At 42.3% G+C, this 18,548-nt stretch overlaps 1 protein-coding gene across 1 annotated transcript in view; it reads left to right on the top strand.

Moving 5' to 3' along the window:
- HECW1 (HECT, C2 and WW domain containing E3 ubiquitin protein ligase 1) overlaps positions 1–18,548 on the top strand; it is a gene marked incomplete at its 5' end in the record, with an annotated part of 255,628 nt that overhangs the window by 217,818 nt on the left and 19,262 nt on the right. The window contains 2 exons of the mRNA XM_011983285.1: positions 15,328–15,426; positions 16,049–16,178. Coding sequence (XP_011838675.1) covers positions 15,328–15,426; positions 16,049–16,178 — 229 coding nt within the window. The remainder of the gene's footprint in view (positions 1–15,327; positions 15,427–16,048; positions 16,179–18,548) is intronic.

Here is an 18,548-nt window from a genome sequence, read left to right on the forward strand (position 1 = left end):
AACAGATCAGCCTTGGGACCTTTAGGGGTGGAAAGGGGAGGCTTCCTACTTTCAGATGATGAATAGCAAACAGAGGCTACACTGGCTGTCCCCTACTATCCAGACTTCTATGGACTTTCTCTTTATAGTCTAATTTTAAAGAATATCAATTAATTCTATTATCTAAAGAAAAATATCATTAGTAGGTAAATCTTCAAAACAATAAAGCATCATAGAACATAGTCATAAACCTCAATATTATGCTGATTTAGTATATTGTTTGGCTTATGCATTCCGTATTTTCCCTCTATCTATGCAATTAATTCAGAACCAATTACTTAAATAGCTTGAGGTATTTCTGGTATCCTGATTGTATCAGTACATAGATCTTGTGTGGCATGGCAACTTGATGTTGTCAGAGCCATTATTATTTTGCCAATCGTGTGAAAATTACAGAATGCTACATCAGTTTAGACTTAGGTCATATTTAAATAATTCTAACATCTTCCTGAAGCATAATGTCACTAGATTGTACACTCCATGGGAGCATGAGGGCCTTGTCTATTATGTTCACTAAGTATTCCAGCAGTTAGCACAGTGCCTTGCAGATGATAGATAACTTATGATTTGTGGAAAGATCGAATGAGTGAATGAATGAATGGAAATTCTAAACATTGTTTGGTTTAGCCCAACTTGATTTTTTTTAACTCGATGCAGATATATGGAAATATTGTGCATTGACTAATGCATCACAGGTAAGAGAGAGATAATAACATTTAAAGGGTCAATAAGGTACTCTGGGTTCTGCCTGGAACACAATGGCATTGCCATTCCTGTATTTTCTGGTCTGTGCAGCTCAAATAATTAAGACTTCTAAACCTCACCTTCCTGGATTATCCAGTTAGATAAAGATATAGCAGGGCCAGGTGCAGTGGCTCACACCTGTAATCCCAACACTTTGGGAGGCCAAGGCAAGAAGATGGCTTGTGTCCACAAGTTCGAGACCAGCCTAGGCAATACAGCAAGACCTGTCTCTACAAAAAATAAATTAGCCAGGCGTGGTGGTGTGCACCTGTGGTCCCAGCTACTCGGGAGACTAAGGCGAGGGGATCACTTGAGCCCAGGAAGTCAAAGCTGCAGTGAGCCGATATCGCATCATTGCATTCAGCCTGGGCAATAGAGTGAGACCCTGTCTCCAAAAAAAAAAAAAAAAAAAAAAAAAAAAGATAGATGTAGCAGGTTTCAGAGCACTTTAGTTATCCAGGCAAGCAGCTTTTTATGATCAAATTTTCTATATAATACTGGGCTTGGAACTAGACACTGTATCTCATTCTAAAACCAGATAAATTCTCTTCTTGAATGAAATTAAATATATTACTTTAGTGGAACAACTTAAAAATTACGAGATCCTATGCTGAGTGAAAAGTGTTCTGGACAAGCAAGGAGGAGGGCTATGCTCTGAGTGGGCGCTCCCTCACTTTCCTAAGGCTGCTGTAGCAAATTACCACAAACTGGCCATTCTCAGTTCTGGAAGCCAGAAGGCCAAAGTCAAGGTGTCAGCAAGGCCACACTCCCTCCGAAGGCTCCAGGGGAGACCCTTTTTTGTCTCTTTCAGCTTCTGGGGTTTCAAGGGCTCCTTGACTTGTGGCTGCATCACTCCAGTCTCTGCCTCTGTCTTGCGTGGCCTTCTCATCGGTTCCTGTGTCCTCCCCTCTCTATCTCTTATAAGAACGCTTGTCGATGGATTAGGACGCACCTGGATAATCCAAGATCATTTTATCTTGAGATCTTTTACTTAATTATATCTTCAAAGACTCTTTTTCCAAATAACATCACAGTCACAGGTACCAGGGTTTAGGACATGGGCATATCTTGTGAGGCCCAATATTCCACCCATTCGGATACCTCCCATCATGGAAACCTCCAAGTTTAATAATGCAGTATTATATTTCACTCTGAACCTTTGGAGTGTCTGTTTCTGAAGAATACACAAGATTTTGATAGAAAATTCACCGATCTTTCCAACAGCTCCCAAAAGCCTCTGAGAAGAAATCAGTAGTATTCTCCCAAGGTAAACAGACAAACCGGTGAAAAAAACTTCAACTGTTTACCTGAGCTCATAAAGCAAATTCACAAAAAAGTCAACCTGGAGAACTAATGACTGAGGATCGGACAATGGTAAATAGCTAGAAACTTAAATAACTAAAAACTGAGCGATTAGCTAACGTTAATAGCTAAACTGAGAGCTGAGCTATTTTGGTCCATTGATTAACTAATTTGATTAATTTCATCCAATGAATTGTTCAGTCGTTTGACCATGAAAGGCTGCTTGCCTGGATAATTAAATGCACATCGTTTTTGCGACTTGTAGACATAACCTCAGTCATGAGCATCCATGATACTGCAAAACAAAATATTTGAACTCTCCCAGTAAAGAATACTTGGAGACTAAGGAGGAATCATGCCTTAGAGGTCAATGAAAGCATCTTTGAGGGCCAGATAACATACCTGGACACATCTAGACACAGGAGGAAATCAAAGGTGGGGTAATGTTCTCTATATTAACGGGAAGGTTTATTTTCCTAGATCTTTGTTCCTCAACTCCTTTCCACATTAACCTAACTTCATCCTTATAATCTGTGAAAATGCGACTGATACAGTCAGTATTAACACAAGCTAACCAGAATGCTGGGTCAAAAAATATCCACACTTTCAAATGATCAATTTTACCACAACTAGTTTTTCGTTGAATTGAAGAGCAATACTAAGTATGTTATTTGCCATCTCTCTATAGTCAGAGGGTATGTTAAGAGTCTGCATAAGGTACTTTTAGAAGTGCTTTCTCTAAAAGGGAGGTACACCGCACACTTGGCCTGCCATGTTGAGGGGAAGCAGCTCTGGTCTCAGTCCTCTGCCCCCCTGCAGGGCAGATATTAAAGGAGGGGACTTGGCGGCACCAGGGCTAGACATTCATTTCACTTACTAATTAGCAATCTGAAGATAATATCCTGTCATTATCTTGTGTTGGCAGAGTCTCTTTCATGGCAGATGAAGAAAACTTCAAGTTTTCTCAGCTAATTTGTAAAATCGTTTCCACACAGAGGGAAGCTATGAAAACCAAATATAAATAATGCCTTGCATCTGCAATATTTAAACAATTTTTATGGGACATTGAGGAGGGGATTCTTTATACATTCCCCAAAACGGTATCTGAATAAATGTGGGTGTAGAGAATAGACCAAACCTACCTAACCCCTGTGGCAGTGACCTACATTCCACTCCAGCCACCTGCTCCCACAGTGGCCCTCCCAACCTCATTATCACCCAGAACTGTGCCATGTCAGAAACTGAAAACTCTAAAATCCCACTGTCAATCATTCTACAGCCAGCATTCCCACCTCCTCCCCCTACCACCACTCCTTGCCAAGCTTGTTCTCACCTTGGATTCTCTGTCTCCTCATAGGCTGGCATGGCCTCCTTCATCCCAGGCCTCCGGAGCGCCTTTGTTCCCTGCACACCCAATTCCCTCCCTGCTCCATGCTTGCACCCCATCTGACGGACAAAATGCCACTGTGGATTAGTATTGTAACTCACTCTTCCCCATTCCATGCCAGGGTAGTTTTCTACAGCTCTAGCCCTGGAGAAAATGAAGTAATTCCAAGAAAGGGTACAATTCTAAATCATACTCTCTGACCTCAGAAAGTGCCAGAGCAAAGTTCACCAGTCCTGTTACGGGGGCATCTTCCATTTTACTGTCCCAAAAGCCTCCACCAACCAAAATCACCTCCACTGTGAGGTGACTTCAGACCCTACTGAAATGGAAACACTGAGGTGACCCCTTCAATTTCTCACCCCAAATACAAATGCTACCCAACCTTAACAGCCTCCCTGGAGTCCTTTCCTCCACTCAAGGTGGACCCACCCACACAGGCTGGAGGCCCACCAGTCCCCATCTCCACGCCTCTCCAGCAGTCATCCCTTTCTCATGGATCTTTACACGTCATGCTCTCCCCCTGCTCTGCTCCTCTCCGTCACTCACTTCCTCACCTACTGAAGTCTGATTTCAGTCATCGTCACCAGCACCGCCCTTTCCATGAGCAGCAGAGACCATCTCATCAACAGAGCCAGTGAACTCTTACCACTTTTTACTTTTTTATTTTTATTTATTTATTTATTTTTTTGAGACAGAGTTTCGCTCTGTCACCCATGCTGGAGTGCAGTGGTGCAATCTCGGCTCACTGCAACCTCTGCCTCCCAAGTTCAAGCGATTCTCCCGCCTCAGCCTCTCGAATAGCTGGGATTACAGGCCTGTGCCACCATGCTTGGCTAATTTTTTTTTTTTTTTAGTAGAGATGGGGTTTCACCACATTGGCCAGGCTGGTTTCGAACTCCTGACCTCAGGTGATCCACCCACCTCAGCCTTCCAAAGCGATGGGATTACAGGCATGAGCCACCACACCTGGCCCACACTTTACTTTAATGGACACTTTACTGCAGTAGATACACACTGCTATTTGAAACTCTACCCCCTTAGATTCTGACATGCCATTGTCACCTAGTTTTTATTATATCTTATAAGTAAATAAACATAGTTTTATCACATCAGTAAGGTACACTCATTATGAAAAAATTTAATATACATAAGAAAATATCTCCATACAGAAATAAATGTCATTATTCTTCTGACCTAAGTTTTTTCATATTCTTTTATGGATGGATGGATGGATGGATGGACAGATATAATTTTATATAAAATATAGCAATGTAATCAAAGTTTACTGCTTTATAAACTTCTCTCCATACTAACATATGAATTCTAAATTTGTATTTTCAGCTCTGACCTTTCTGTTAAGCTTCAAACTTTATTATCAAAATACCTACTAGACATCTCCATTTTGATCCTCCTCCAAGTTAACAATTACTCTCTCCCACCAAGCCATTTCTTCCTGTCATCCTTCTCTTCTGCTGTGTCTCACTGTCCTGCTGATTTACCTCCAAAATGTTCAGCATGATCCCCTTGACACATTGTAATAACCTCCAAATCTGTCCCCTCCTAAAATCTATATCCTTCATCTGGGTGCAAAGTGATTTCTCTAAAAATGCCAAAACAAGCGCATCACTCCCCTGTTTAAACCAGTCAATGGGTTCCCATCATCTACAATTTAAAGGGTGAACTTGTTGGCATGGAAAATAAGACCTTCCAGGACCTCCTGCTATCTCTCTCCACAACCTTATCTCACATCTTGTCCTTCCTCATTTTGTATGCTCTAGTAATCATGAATTGCATGCTGTTCTAAACACATCCCATTATCTTTCCTTATTCTTTTCCCATGTGATTTTATTTTCTTGGAAAGCCTTTCCCTGTCTTCTTAAAGCAGACTAATTTCTATTCATTCTTCCAGGCTAATTCTTAGGCTTACCTCACTTGTCACCTCCTTCAGGAGGCCTGCCCGGATTTAACGCCCCCAGAGCCAAGCTGTGCTTCCTCCCCTGAGTTTTCACAGCACCCTGTGCACTCCTCTTCTCCACCACTTGCTCTGTGGTGATGAGATGCTGCATTGCTGTGTCTATCTCCCTTCCTAGCTTGTAAACTCAAAATGAATGGGTACCTTAGGATCTTTCTATGCACCTGGCACATAGTAGGCACTTGATAAGTTTGTTGAAATTGAAAATGTATGAACACACCGCAATTTCCCTCACATTGAAAAACCAAAAACCCAAACCTCCATTGATGTCACACCCTCCTCCACTGACCACCCCACTTCTCCCCTTTAGAGGCACATTCCTAGAAAGAGTTATCTGTGCTGGCTTTCTCCACTGCCTCTCCTCCCATTCTCTCCAGCCAGCTTCCTCCCCTGCACCCCTCATGAAGGTTGTCAAAGCCATCTGGTGACTCTCAGACCGCCTACTTCCTCATCTCAGAGGCACTTGACACAGTTGGCCTCTGCCTCCTTCCTGCACCATGTGCTCCACATCCCTGTTCCTCCAGCCTCACCGCCTGTTCCTTCTCATGTACTTTATGGTTGCCTCTCATCTTCCAGATCCCCAAATGCTGCATCAATTAACATTCAGCCCTGGGTCCGCCTCTCCATCTGCACAAACTTCCTCCGTGATCTTGTCCAGATGCCTGGCTTCAAATGCCATCTGCATCCTGACGGCCCCACAGTGACATCTGTAGCGCGGCCCTGTGCCCAGAGGCACTGACTCCTCAGTAAAACTGCCTGCTTCACAGCTCCACTCAGATATAAATAGGCAGCACAGACGTAATATGTCTGAAAGAGAACTCGCCATTTCCTCCTCCAAACCCTCTGTTCTGGTGTTTCCCATCTCAGTAAATGGCACCCAGTTGCTCTGGCCCAAGGCCGTGGACTATTCCTGTTGCCTTTCTTTTTCTCATCTCTCCCCTTAAATGCATCCGTAAATCCCCTGGGCTCTATGGTGAAAATACATCCAGACTCTCACCTCATCACCTCCACTACCACCCCCAGTATAAGCCACCATCACCTTCCATCTGGATGCAGAAGCCTCCAGACAGATCTCAGCCTTCATTCTTGCCAGAACTCACCTCTCTCCATGCAGCATCCAGAGTGATCATTTCAACATATCAGTTCATTCCAAAGACCCTACATGAAACTTCCAGTGGATTCCCATCATACTTAGAATGAAATCTAAAGTCCTTTCCATAGCCCGCCAAGTCCGGCATGATCTATCCCCTGGGTGCCTCTCCAAACTCATGTTCTGCCATTTCCCCCTTCTCACTCTGGGGTCCACCCCCACTGGCCTCTTTGCATTGCTCAAACAAACCACACATCTTCCCACCTTAGATCCCTAAGCTGTCCTCCAGTTTGTGATGCTCATTCTCCAGGAGTTCACTCTTTTTCTTTACTCAGATCCTGCATCATCCCCTCAGCAATGTTGACGCTCCCTGAAGCATTCAGAAGGAATTATTCTCCCCGCTCATCACTTCCCCAAAAGAAACCTGGAGCCCAAATTCTTGGTGGGAGTTTAAGATGATATTTGGTGGGGTAGGAAGTACACTTACAGATTCAGAGAATGATGAAAAGCTGCTCAGATGTGCAGAGTGGAGCACAAAACCATAGGGGTAAGACGTGCATTGCCCCGGAGGGCCCAGGCAGCCTTCCTCAAGTTTTCAAGAAAGGCAAGTTAGAAAAGAGTATGTCATCACATGTTTAGAAATATTTTCCCACACCCTATGCTCTATTCCAGTGGTTCTCAAGAGAGGTTGATTTTGCACCATCACTCTCCACCGCCAGTGGACACTGGCAATGTCAGGAGGTAGTTTGGGTTGTCACAGCTTGGGAGGCTGGTACTACTGGCATCTAGTAGGTAGAGGTCAGAGATGCTGTTAAACATCCTATAATACTCCAGAAAGCAAACATCAGTAGTGCCAAGGCTGAGGAACCAACTCTCTTCTTTTGAGAACTGCAAAAGACTCCTTAAAGGAACTTAACCCATGCAGGTCCTGGTCCATTACCAGGGAAGCAGTGTCTGGGAAAGATCCAGGGAGTATCAGAGATAGAAAACATGACTGCTACAGACAGAGTCTTCTAGAACTCAGCTGACTCAAACCAGCTGGTTGTCAACCTGCAGGTGGTAGGCAATGCATAGGTGAATGCAGTCCCCAGAGTCATGGCTTGGGAAACAGGACATTACAATGGTGTCCTGGGGGCATCCAGGCATGGATGCAGTTATAGCAACCCTCTGGCCTCATTCACTGACCCAACAAAATGTGTGAACCCCTAAAATTTGCCAGTACAGTGTTCGTTTCAACAGACATTTGTGCTCCAGAAGATGCCATAGTGGTTAGAAGAGGCCTTTATAGACTAATGACTGTGTGCAGAGTTTTTAGCAGACCTCAGTGTCCTGCCAGGTGTTCCTGCATCTGCCTCAGCCCCTATCTCCTCACCAAAGGCACAAGAGCCAAGCACATTACCACCAAATGCCCAGCCTCTTTACAGTGCCCAGTGCACCATGTGATCACCTCTCCAGGCAGGAAGGCCCAGCTTTGGGTCTCCCAAGTCTGAAGCTTATCAGGGAGTATTTTTCATGCTGGGCTGTGATGCATCAAAAGATACAGAAGCCAAGAATTAAGCAGAGGGAGATGAGTAGCCTGATCTGTTGGGGCAACAGGTCAAGAAGAAGAGACTAAGAAGGTCACCAAAACCAGGAGGCCCCTTGAATCAATCCTTAGCAGCCCAAGTTTAATGCCAGGAAATAAAACTGCCAGAAATGCCCTACAGAGCCTTTTCAGACTTGGCATATTGCCTGGGTGCTGCACTGAGGGTTTCACTCAATTTTTATATCACTTGCATATAAAAGGATTAACTAGAAGCCTTTTAAAGTCTTTTCTTTCACTATCCAAAATGTCCTTCCAGAGTATTATTAGGTATTATTTTCTTGGCTTGGCGAGCTATCCCGCTTCCCCTTCCATAAATCGTGGCCTGTAAATAAGAGATTCCTCTTGCAGACTTCCCAACTGCATTTTTTTTTGCCATTACAAAAACTGCTTTCATTTAAATAATCTGTTGAAAAATACACTGAACTCATTACATACTAATTCCTGCTGAAACATGTTCCCCTACAATGGTTCACTGGAGAGACTGAAGAGGGAGAGAAGACACGGAGAGGGAGACCTGCTATTTCAGTCCTTTGATGTAAAATATTTGCCACATCTTTCCATATATTGACTCAACCCCTAAACTCTTCTCTGCAGTTTGCTCTTTCTGTCCATCTTCCTGGGTGGAGACCTACTGCAGATATTGGAAATTTGAGCAATTAACCTAGTCAAACAGGGTTCAAATGGTATATGACATTTCAGACATTTTCTGTGGGTTTGTATAGTTGCGCTCCACTGGGATAAAACCAAATGATAATTTTCAATTTAATTCCATTCAACAAATCTTGATTGAGACCCTACCTGTGCCAGGCACCATGACACATAAATGCTGTTTGTAAGCAGAGCAGAAGTTTGCAGCAGGAAGTTTCAGGCTAGCCACTGTCAGCCCAATCCACATTTTCACTCTTCAATTCAGAATGGGTTTTTAGGTCTAGGGTTCTGAGTGTAAGAAACTAGACATGCCAGTCTATGGATAGGAATTCATTAGACTCTCAGGTGGACTGACCTCCACTAGTCCTTGTACAGAGGACTTTTAGCATCTTAGCAGCTGTCCTATACAGTAGGTGCCATTATGATTCCCATTTTGCAGGTGAGTTAACTGATATTAAACAGGTGTCCCAAAGTCACACAGGTCAGAAGATCCAAACCAAGGCAGCCTAACATCAGACCTTGTGATATCATCCTCCACAGCACATTGCCTTGTTTGGATTATTGGCAAATGGCCCGAAGAGGAGTCAAGTCAACAAACAGTAATGCACTCAAGGGGAGGGTTGAGTCATTTTGAGGCCTTTAAGCCACTTGGGGAGATGTGCTGGAAATGTGTGAAACTCCATTACCTTTTGAACTCTCACTAAAATGTGCAAAACCCAGATGGAAATATGAGAAATCCTTGCCAATAATATTAGCTCCCTTCAGATCTCCTGCTGTAAGAGCCCTCCACGTATTTTTGAAAGGTCAGAGTGGCTGTTTCTTCAGCATAGGTCAAGTTCATCTCCCAGGCATATGGGGAGGTGCTGATGTGCACGCACCAAGAGTGATGTCTGCTCATTCCCAAAGTTACTCCACAGTCCCACGGCACACTGGGTCCAGGCTTCCCCTCAGGATCTATGAGCAGACAGATAAAGATGAAAAACATATATATTTCCATCAGAGGGGAAAGGGCTGAACCAAGCATAGAGCATTCCTGAAAAGAAATGTTTTGCAGTGTGTTAAAGGATAACGAAAACCACTATTTGCATGTATCAAGGGTGTCCGTACTGTACCGTGGTGGGAACATGATGGCACGGAGGATCTATGTTTGTGTGACCCTGCTCTCACCAACTGGTAATCAGGGGAAGAGTCATCTCAGTCACAAATGTCACCTTGGGTGACAGAGTTGACTCACTTTTTAAAAATATTTTATATATCACTTGTATTTTACTTCACATTAAAAAATACCCAATTCTGTTATTTTTCTTTGGCAAGAGGGAAGGGGTTGATGATACCAAAAACAAAAACTTGCAACATACTAAAACCAAGGATGTGAAAATAATTTATATCAGAGTCCAGGAATGTTCCCACAAACCACGGGGATGTGGTTTGGATTGAGGAATGTAACCATGAACTGTCTGTACTCTTCATCTGAAGGAAAATAGAGCATGCCTTCCACACAAAGGAGACTTGGCCTTCATTGATCCTCAATAGAAAGGATTTTGTTGTTGTTGTTAAATGTGGGTTCTCGGTATTTTGCTATATTGCTAATCTTTCTGTGGTCTCAGGTCTAAATGGGTGGAAACACATCTCTAATTGATAAATAAGTAGAAAAATATGCTTTATGTGTTTCTTAAAAGTCAGGAATATGTTTTATGGTGATGGCATGTCAGAATCTCCTGGGAGGTTTCAAATTACAGCAAAAACATTGCCAGAGAGAGAGACTCATGCCCCTTCACTGCCCAGGGGAGGCTCCCTTCCTGACCCATCCGGGTGTGGCTAGAATGGGGAAAAGGCTGGGACCCACCACCCGCTGCTGGGAGGCTGCATGGGCTGACCCGCCTTGCCTCCTCTCCTCAGCCCCGTGTGCATGTGCACCTGCTGGGTACCTGGGGGCTGAGGTCTCTCTTGTGAAGAGGAGTTGAAGGGCACCCATGGTTGGAACTTAGACACACGTGGGAAACGGCAGAAAGCAGATTTTGAGCAGGGAACCTGGGGGCCCTTAAGATACAATAGCCCCCACGAGAAGCAGAAGAATGGCCTAGGGAGCCGGGGTGCCCAACAGGGCCTGAGGGGTAGAGGTGAACGTGGTAGCTGTTCCCTCCACCCACCAGGCTCTGGTTGCCCTAGGGATTAAAGGACGTGAGCAAGCTTCAAAAGCAGTCCCTGTAAGCTCTTAGGGCCCAGGCAACTCCTCTGCAAGGCCCCTCTAAGAAAGCAGGACAACACGGAGGAGCCACTCCCTCCTGGCAAAGTAAAACTGAGCACGGGCCAGGAAAAAGCACAGATGCGGAGCCGCAGCCTGGTCGGGCAGCGGCGGCACCAGCACAGGCAGCACGTCGTGACATGCTGAGTTGCCGAGGCTGAGGCGGCAGAAGCTGCGTTCAAGCATGGCCTCCAGAATGTCAGCACAGAAAAAGCGGGGAGCAGTGCTACACCCCAGGAGCTAGGCTGGCATGCAGTATCGGTCGAGACTCCTGAGATCCACGGAGAGAAAGGAGTGAGCAAAGCCCTGAAAGCTCACACACACAGGCTCTCGAACGGGGCCCTGGGGCCGGGTATTTGAGTAACAGACACACCCACAGGCAGGCGGAGTGGCTCCGCTACTTCTATAGGGTCTTATTTTAGTTTATCCTCTGGACTCTATTTATGCCAAGTAACTTAGCTCGAAACCTCAGCACTTTATTTTGCTTAAATTACTGGGATAGTTTCTTCATACCTAGACACACTATCTTAGGTCCAGAGACTAAGGAAAAGTATTTTCTTTCTGTCTCATACTTCCTCCCCTTTTGTAACCTGTGTTAACAGCAAATGTAATCAACTTCCCCACAAGCAATTGTTTAGTTTAGGGGAGATAAATATAGAAGATAAATAAAGGAGGTGCACCATTACTAGAAGGTGTTTTCTCATTTATGGAATTGCACACACAGCAATTCATCAGCTATTGTTGGGTTTTGTTTTTTTTTTCCATCTGCTATTGTTTTAGATTTGAATTGTACAGTTGCTGTATTTTGCTTTATACAAACATGTCCCAGATCATAGTTCGTGGCTCTGGAATATATTTTACAGTACATATGGGACTGGCTTAGAGCCATCCCGTCTGTGGTTATGTAAAGCCAAACCACGTTATCATAGCTTTGTTGCACAGTTACTTAAAAATAAACTAGGACTTGTTTGTTGCCCATGTCAGTCCTTGAAACCAGTGTAATTCTGACTTTGGAAATTCCACCTTATGGTCTACCCAATTCAAAGCAAATACACAATTCTCTGTTGGCAGTCTGCGCTGCAGTCCCCTGTGCTAGGAAACCCCATTGCCACACTCCCTGGTTGAGAGACATACAACAGTGATCCCACCCCCTGGTAGAGAGTGATCCTTGCTGCAAAGTGGTCCTTGCTGCAAAGTACTCGAGACTCAGATTTCCTCCCTGGTTGCTCATGATTTATCCCAGTGGGCATCCAACCTGAGTTAGAACAGTCAGAATCATGCTGAAAATTTAGAACTAGGTCAGAGGGAGTCAAGTTGGTGTCTCCTGTGCTTGAACTCTGGGATGTAAACCATAGGAGGTGTTGGCAATGAGAGAGGAGAAATGAGCTTAGAGAAGCCAAAGGGAGAAACTGGATGAGGGAGAGCGATATCACTCATGTCCCTGGTGTTCCTGAGGCCCAACTGCATTCCTGATCCTGGATTCCTTGAGACACCGCCATGGCCTTAGAGGGCTTAAGCTGGTTGAAGGTTACCTGAACCAAAATATGTCTAATTAGCACAAGAGATGTTGGTAGCCAACATAAAATACTAATAACAAAAATAGGTAACACTTAAATAGTGAAGTTTTCCAGAAAAGGAAACTGAGAAGAGGGAGGTTAAACGCTTGCACAAGATCACACAGTAGGCAGCCTGGCCCCAGAACCCAGAGGAGCAACCTCTCCATCGCTCACATCTCAAAATAGACACAAAGGAAAAGGCCTGGTTTGGTGTCAGGCAGATGTGGGTCAGTTTCCTTGCTGAACCACTTGCCTGGGGCTAATTACTGGCCCTCAGTTTCTTAATCTGCAAAATGGAGATGACCAAAACAATAAAATAGAATTGTTGCAAGGGTCAGTGAGATATTATAAATAACGTGCCTTGGCCCAGTAGGCATTTGATAAAAGTTACTTCTAATCTGTTTTCAATTTTTCATTTATAATTAACTGCAGTGACTAGAACTGATAGAATATTATGAAGAGTGGTAGTAACAAGCATCCTTCGGTATTTTTACTGTTAAATATATTGCTGAGATAGATGTGCTTTATTTTGTTAAGGAAGCATTCTTCTATTGCTGGTTTACTACAAAAGTTTTTTTTTTTTCTCCAGAAATTGGTGATGGATATTTTCAAGTAACTGTCCAGTTTGTAACCCAAAAAAAAGTCATATAATTTTTGTCTTTTGACCTTATACTTGATTTTAGTAATAAAATTCTTAATATTGAATACCCTTAGTTGTCTAATTAAACATCTTTAATCATTCTTCATTGTTCTGGAAATGAACTAGTAGGTTCAATTCTCTTGTGTTTGTTTAGGATTTACGTACAAGTGAAATTTCTCTAGTTTTCTTTCTTGTTTTATCTTTTCCAGGTTCCACTTTGTGGTTATGGTAGCTCATAATGATGAATTAAGACGTTTTCCACCCTTTTCTGATTTCTGGAACTGTTGAAATAGCAGAAATGTTTTCTGTCCTTGAGTCTTTGAAAGAACATGTCTTTAAAAATATATATATCCAGTCCCAGTATCAATTTTGGAGATAGTCCTTTCTCCTCAAAATTTTCTACTTGGCACTATGGTTATCGGTCTAAGTTTTCTACATCTTCCTGAATAAATTTGAATAATTTTTATTTTGCTAGAAAATTTTTAATTCATTGAGATATTCAGTTTTTTAGCACTAAGCTGAAAATAGTAATCTCATTTAATGTTATCATTTATTCCATATCTGCATATATTTGCTCCCTGCTATGATTCCCAGCTCTCTTTACTGGACCCTCAGGGGCCACCTCTAAGTGGGGAAGCCACGGGCCCATCACTTCTGTGCTGACCTTTAGTCTTTTCCTGGTTTGGATCATCTCGGTCATCTCTACCTAGATGGCCACAACCCTACTATCATGTTAGAAGCATGGGTTACAATGCCCTAGAGTCTGTTTGGAGTAGGTGAGCCAATCTTCTATTGGGGTAGAAAATAACTGTTTTTATACACAGGATGTGGTTACTGTCTTGGGGACCGGTCAGTTATTGGGGTGGTCAGGAAAGGGCACCCAGGAATGAAGCACTGGTGGGGTACCCAAGCCCAACGACCCATTGTCCCAGAAGCCCCCTATCCATAGTGCCCCATAGCACTTTCACTGAGGTTTTGTTTGCCTCTGGTCTCTTCAGAGTCAATAACACTAGCATGTTATTTCACGGAAAAAGAATCAACTACTTCAAACATACCAATTTGAAGTGTTTTTATAAATATATGTATTCTATGGAATCAGATATTCTGTTCATTTTACCATCTTTATAGCAGCTATAGAGTAGGAAACCCCGTGAGTCTAAAAAGACCCACATAAAAGGCATTGGAGATAGATTAGTTGGAAATTCTGACAGGGAGGATCGGAGAAAATTCACAACTAAATCCCTGATTAGGTGAGAACCTACTTAGAGTGGACACCAGGGAGACTCCAGTTATGAAAGTAGGTGTCAGAGATAGGCAAGGCCCACATGGTGGGGAAAGCATAGGGTGCTAGACCAGGCAGGCAAGAAGCTGGTTTAGGAGCAGGCAACAATGGAATCAAGCCCAGGTAGCCTCAGCATTTTGCTAAGCAGGTTACTTGCAAAATGCTCAGGAAGTCAATGCTCCGACAAGGATTTAAATCAGTAAAGGCACTTACATCTGGAGGTGGCCAGATCTGTATAGCCAGTTCTTCCTAGCAGTGACCTCATTCTGTCTTTTATGTGGCTGGCAATTTTGAAGAGTGATGCTCATTCAGCTTATCTCTTACCATGTTGGGATTCTATGTAACTCTTCCCCACTGTCTGCAAGCACAACTGCCATATGGGCTCCATACTCAAGCAAGGACCTTAGGTAATGTAGATAAAATGTTTGAATGGGTAAGGACGCACATCCAGAAAGCCCTCTGTGTCACTGGATCCAGGTCCTCCTCCAGTTCAGCGTGGGCGTTTTATCTAAGATTCCTGAATTCCCCTTCCCAGTGCTTTCCTCTTCTTGGGTCCTCATTCTCCCAGGTCTGAAAAAGGTTCTGAAAAAATGACTCGAGTCTGCTGCGTGGTGGGGAGAGGAGGCTTCCTTTAGTACCTAGCAAGCACACAGGCATTGTTCATGGTAAAGCATAAGGAGGAGGAGAACAGGCACCTCCTTGCGTCATCAATGAGAAGATTCCTTAAGCAACTTGAGATGAATACTCAAAAGAAACACAACAGATAAAAGTGCAAACTAAAATATTTAATAATGTAAATTTCCACTTATCCATTTCTCTGCCTTGTCTGTGTTCCAGGTTCAGGTTTAGCGGTCGCATCCTGGGCCTGGCTCTCATCCATCAGTACCTTCTTGACGCTTTCTTCACGAGGCCCTTCTACAAGGCACTCCTGAGACTGTAAGTGCTTTGCAGACCACGCTTCCACCCCAGCCCTGTCTGCAGGGCAACGACACCGACCTCTCTGGTGCCACTGACCCTTTTGTCCCTGTTTTGCCCTAACCATTCCTGTTAGGGCTATGGTGGCTTCCTGTTCTGAGTGCTTAGATATCATATACATTCTTTAGCACAATAAAAAGGCATTTGGGGATTTTGTTGTTGTTGTTGTTGTTGTAGGGGAAGATTCTATTATCAGAATGTCTTATCATGGAGATGAATCATTTTATAAAAAAATTATAATAATATTACAAACATTGCATTAAACTGTTAAGTAGAACTGATCAGTTTATAATGTAGTTGTTTTAAAATGATAGTTTTCTCCAATTTTCATGCAGAGTCCATGAGTCAATAATTATTTCGTGTTTGTTATTGTAAACAATTTCACATTTTCTTTTCAAAGGAAAATCATTTGAATGAACTGAAATGACTGAATGATCTGATTCATTAGTGTATTCAAAAGTATCAAATTGTTAGGATAAGTCTGGACGTTTTAGCCAGGAATGATATAACTACATTTTGAAGTGAGGTCTGGGTAGCCATTTGTTCAGTAATTCTGTTTGCCTTTCTCACTGAATTCACCCAGGCCCTGTGATTTGAGTGACCTGGAATATTTGGATGAGGAATTCCACCAGAGCTTGCAGTGGATGAAGGACAACAACATCACAGACATCCTAGACCTCACTTTCACCGTTAATGAAGAGGTTTTTGGACAGGTTTGTGTGATATAGAGCTTGGAAAAGGGATTTTGTTTTTTACTATGGAAAATACACATAGCATGAAATTTATCATCTTAATCACTTTTAAGTGTAGACTTCAGTGCTTCAGTCTATCCACATTGTTGGGCATCCAATCTCCAGAACTTTTTCATCTTGCAAAATAGAAACTCTACTCATTAAACAATAACTTTCCATTTCTCCTACCCACAACTCCTGGCAACTACCATTCTATTTTCTGTTTCTATGAATCTGACTACTCTAGATACTTCATATAAGTGGAATTATACAATATTTGTCTTTTTGTGGCTGACTTATTTCACTTAGCGTAATGTCCTCAAGGCTCATCCGTGTTGTAGCATGTGTCCAAATTTCCTTCCTTTTTAAGGCTAAATAATATTTCATTATATAGATATATATGTATACACACATACATATACAAATATACATAGTATTCTTCCTTTATATATATAAAATATTCCTTCCTTTTTAAAGCGGAAAAATATTTCATAATGTGTATATATTATATATATATAAACAAATATATATACATATATGCCATATTTTGTTTATCCATTCATCCATTTGTCTGTTGATGAACACCTGGGTTTTTTCCACATTTTGGCTATGGTGAATCATGCTGCTATGAACGTGAGTGTACAAATATCTGTTCAAGTCCCTGCTGTATATATCAATTCTTTTGGATATATACACAGAAGTGGGATTGCTAGATCGTGCGGTAATGGGATTTCATTTTTAAATTAGCAAATATGGGATCTCATTCATTCAAACCAATTCCTTGGGAACCACTTCCTTTAATAAATCTGCCCGTGTCCTCTTTCTTCTTTTTCTTGTTATGACATGGATCTACTTTATGTAGTTCTTTGAAAATCAGATATGATAATGGATCAGAAAGCATTTTTGTGAAGTACGCCATACATGTATCAGATATTTCTGTTATCTGTGCCATTACAGAAATGATTCTATCACATCCAGATAGCTACTCCTCCAAAATACATATATCTCAACACTAAATAATAAGATAAAGTTTCCCATTTGCTTTCTACTAGCATTTATATAACATCAAATCTTCTGATCAAATGGCCTACAGTTTTAACAAAAAATAACCATAGCCTGAGTAGATTTAACAAACAAGGTTTGGCGAACCTCATTTTCTGGATGTAAAGCCCGTGACATATGGTAATTCGTAACAGAGTTGTTGTGATAGTTAAGTCAGAATGCTTCAGAGGTGCCTCCCATCAATGTGGACAGTGCACTGGGTCGCTGCATGAGAATGAATGAATGCTGCAGGCCACCGAGCACCCACATCCCAGTCAAGAATCTTGGATAGGTCCTGGAAACATCAACATTCTGCTGTATTTCCTCTGTAAAAACATGCCTCTGAAGAATGCTGTTACATACTTGAGGAAAAAAAATATTTCTTTCTACAACTCTGGAGAGCACATTTAAATATGTTCAAGAATATGCTACTCATGGCTGGGCACAGTGGCTCATGCCTGTAATGCCAGCACTTTGGGAGGCTGAAGTGGGCAGATTACCTGAGGTCAGGAGTTCGAGAACAGCCTGGCCAACACAGTGAAACCCCATCTCTATGAAAAATACAAAAATTAGCTGGGCATGGTGGCGGACACCTGTAATCCCAGCTACTTGGGAGGCTGAGACAGGAGAATCTTTTGAACCTGGGAGGTGGCAGTTACAGTGAGCCTAGATCACGTCATTGCACTCCAGCCTAGGTGACAAGAGCAAAACTGCATCTCAAAAAAAATAAAAAATAAAAAAAGCTACTCATTTAACTTTCCTGCCACGTACTCATTGAACAGGCAAAATACACTGTTCTCTGTGCATGACTACTTTTAGCCCATCTTTCACATATGCCTAATTGTAGAGCGTAAATTTGTAAAATACACACAATTGTATTAAGACAACTGGGTAGCCATCTGTAAAAGTTTTAAGTTAGATTCCTAACCTAACTCATTACACTAAATAAATTCCAGCTGGATCAGAAACCTGACTGTAAAAATTTAAATTTAAAAAAAAAGGAAAAAAGAGATAATTTTTATCTTTAATCTTGCACTAAAGAATGCTGATACAGATATGGCACAAACTCTCAAAGTCATAAAAGTCATCTGACATAGTCAAATATTATTTTTAAATTTCTGCATGGCAAACTGAAAGCGACATAATGTTTAATACATAACATAAAGACTATTTCTTTCAATATCAGAGATCCCACAGATCAATATGAAATTATCAGTCAACAACCTAATAGAAAAGTCACAAAGAATATAAATAGATAGTTCCCAGAAAAGGAAAGACGAGGAGATAATCTCATTTACAATTTTTAAAAGT

Source organism: Mandrillus leucophaeus, unplaced genomic scaffold (assembly GCF_000951045.1).
Source record: "Mandrillus leucophaeus isolate KB7577 unplaced genomic scaffold, Mleu.le_1.0 Scaffold248, whole genome shotgun sequence".
Taxonomy (NCBI): domain Eukaryota; kingdom Metazoa; phylum Chordata; class Mammalia; order Primates; family Cercopithecidae; genus Mandrillus; species Mandrillus leucophaeus.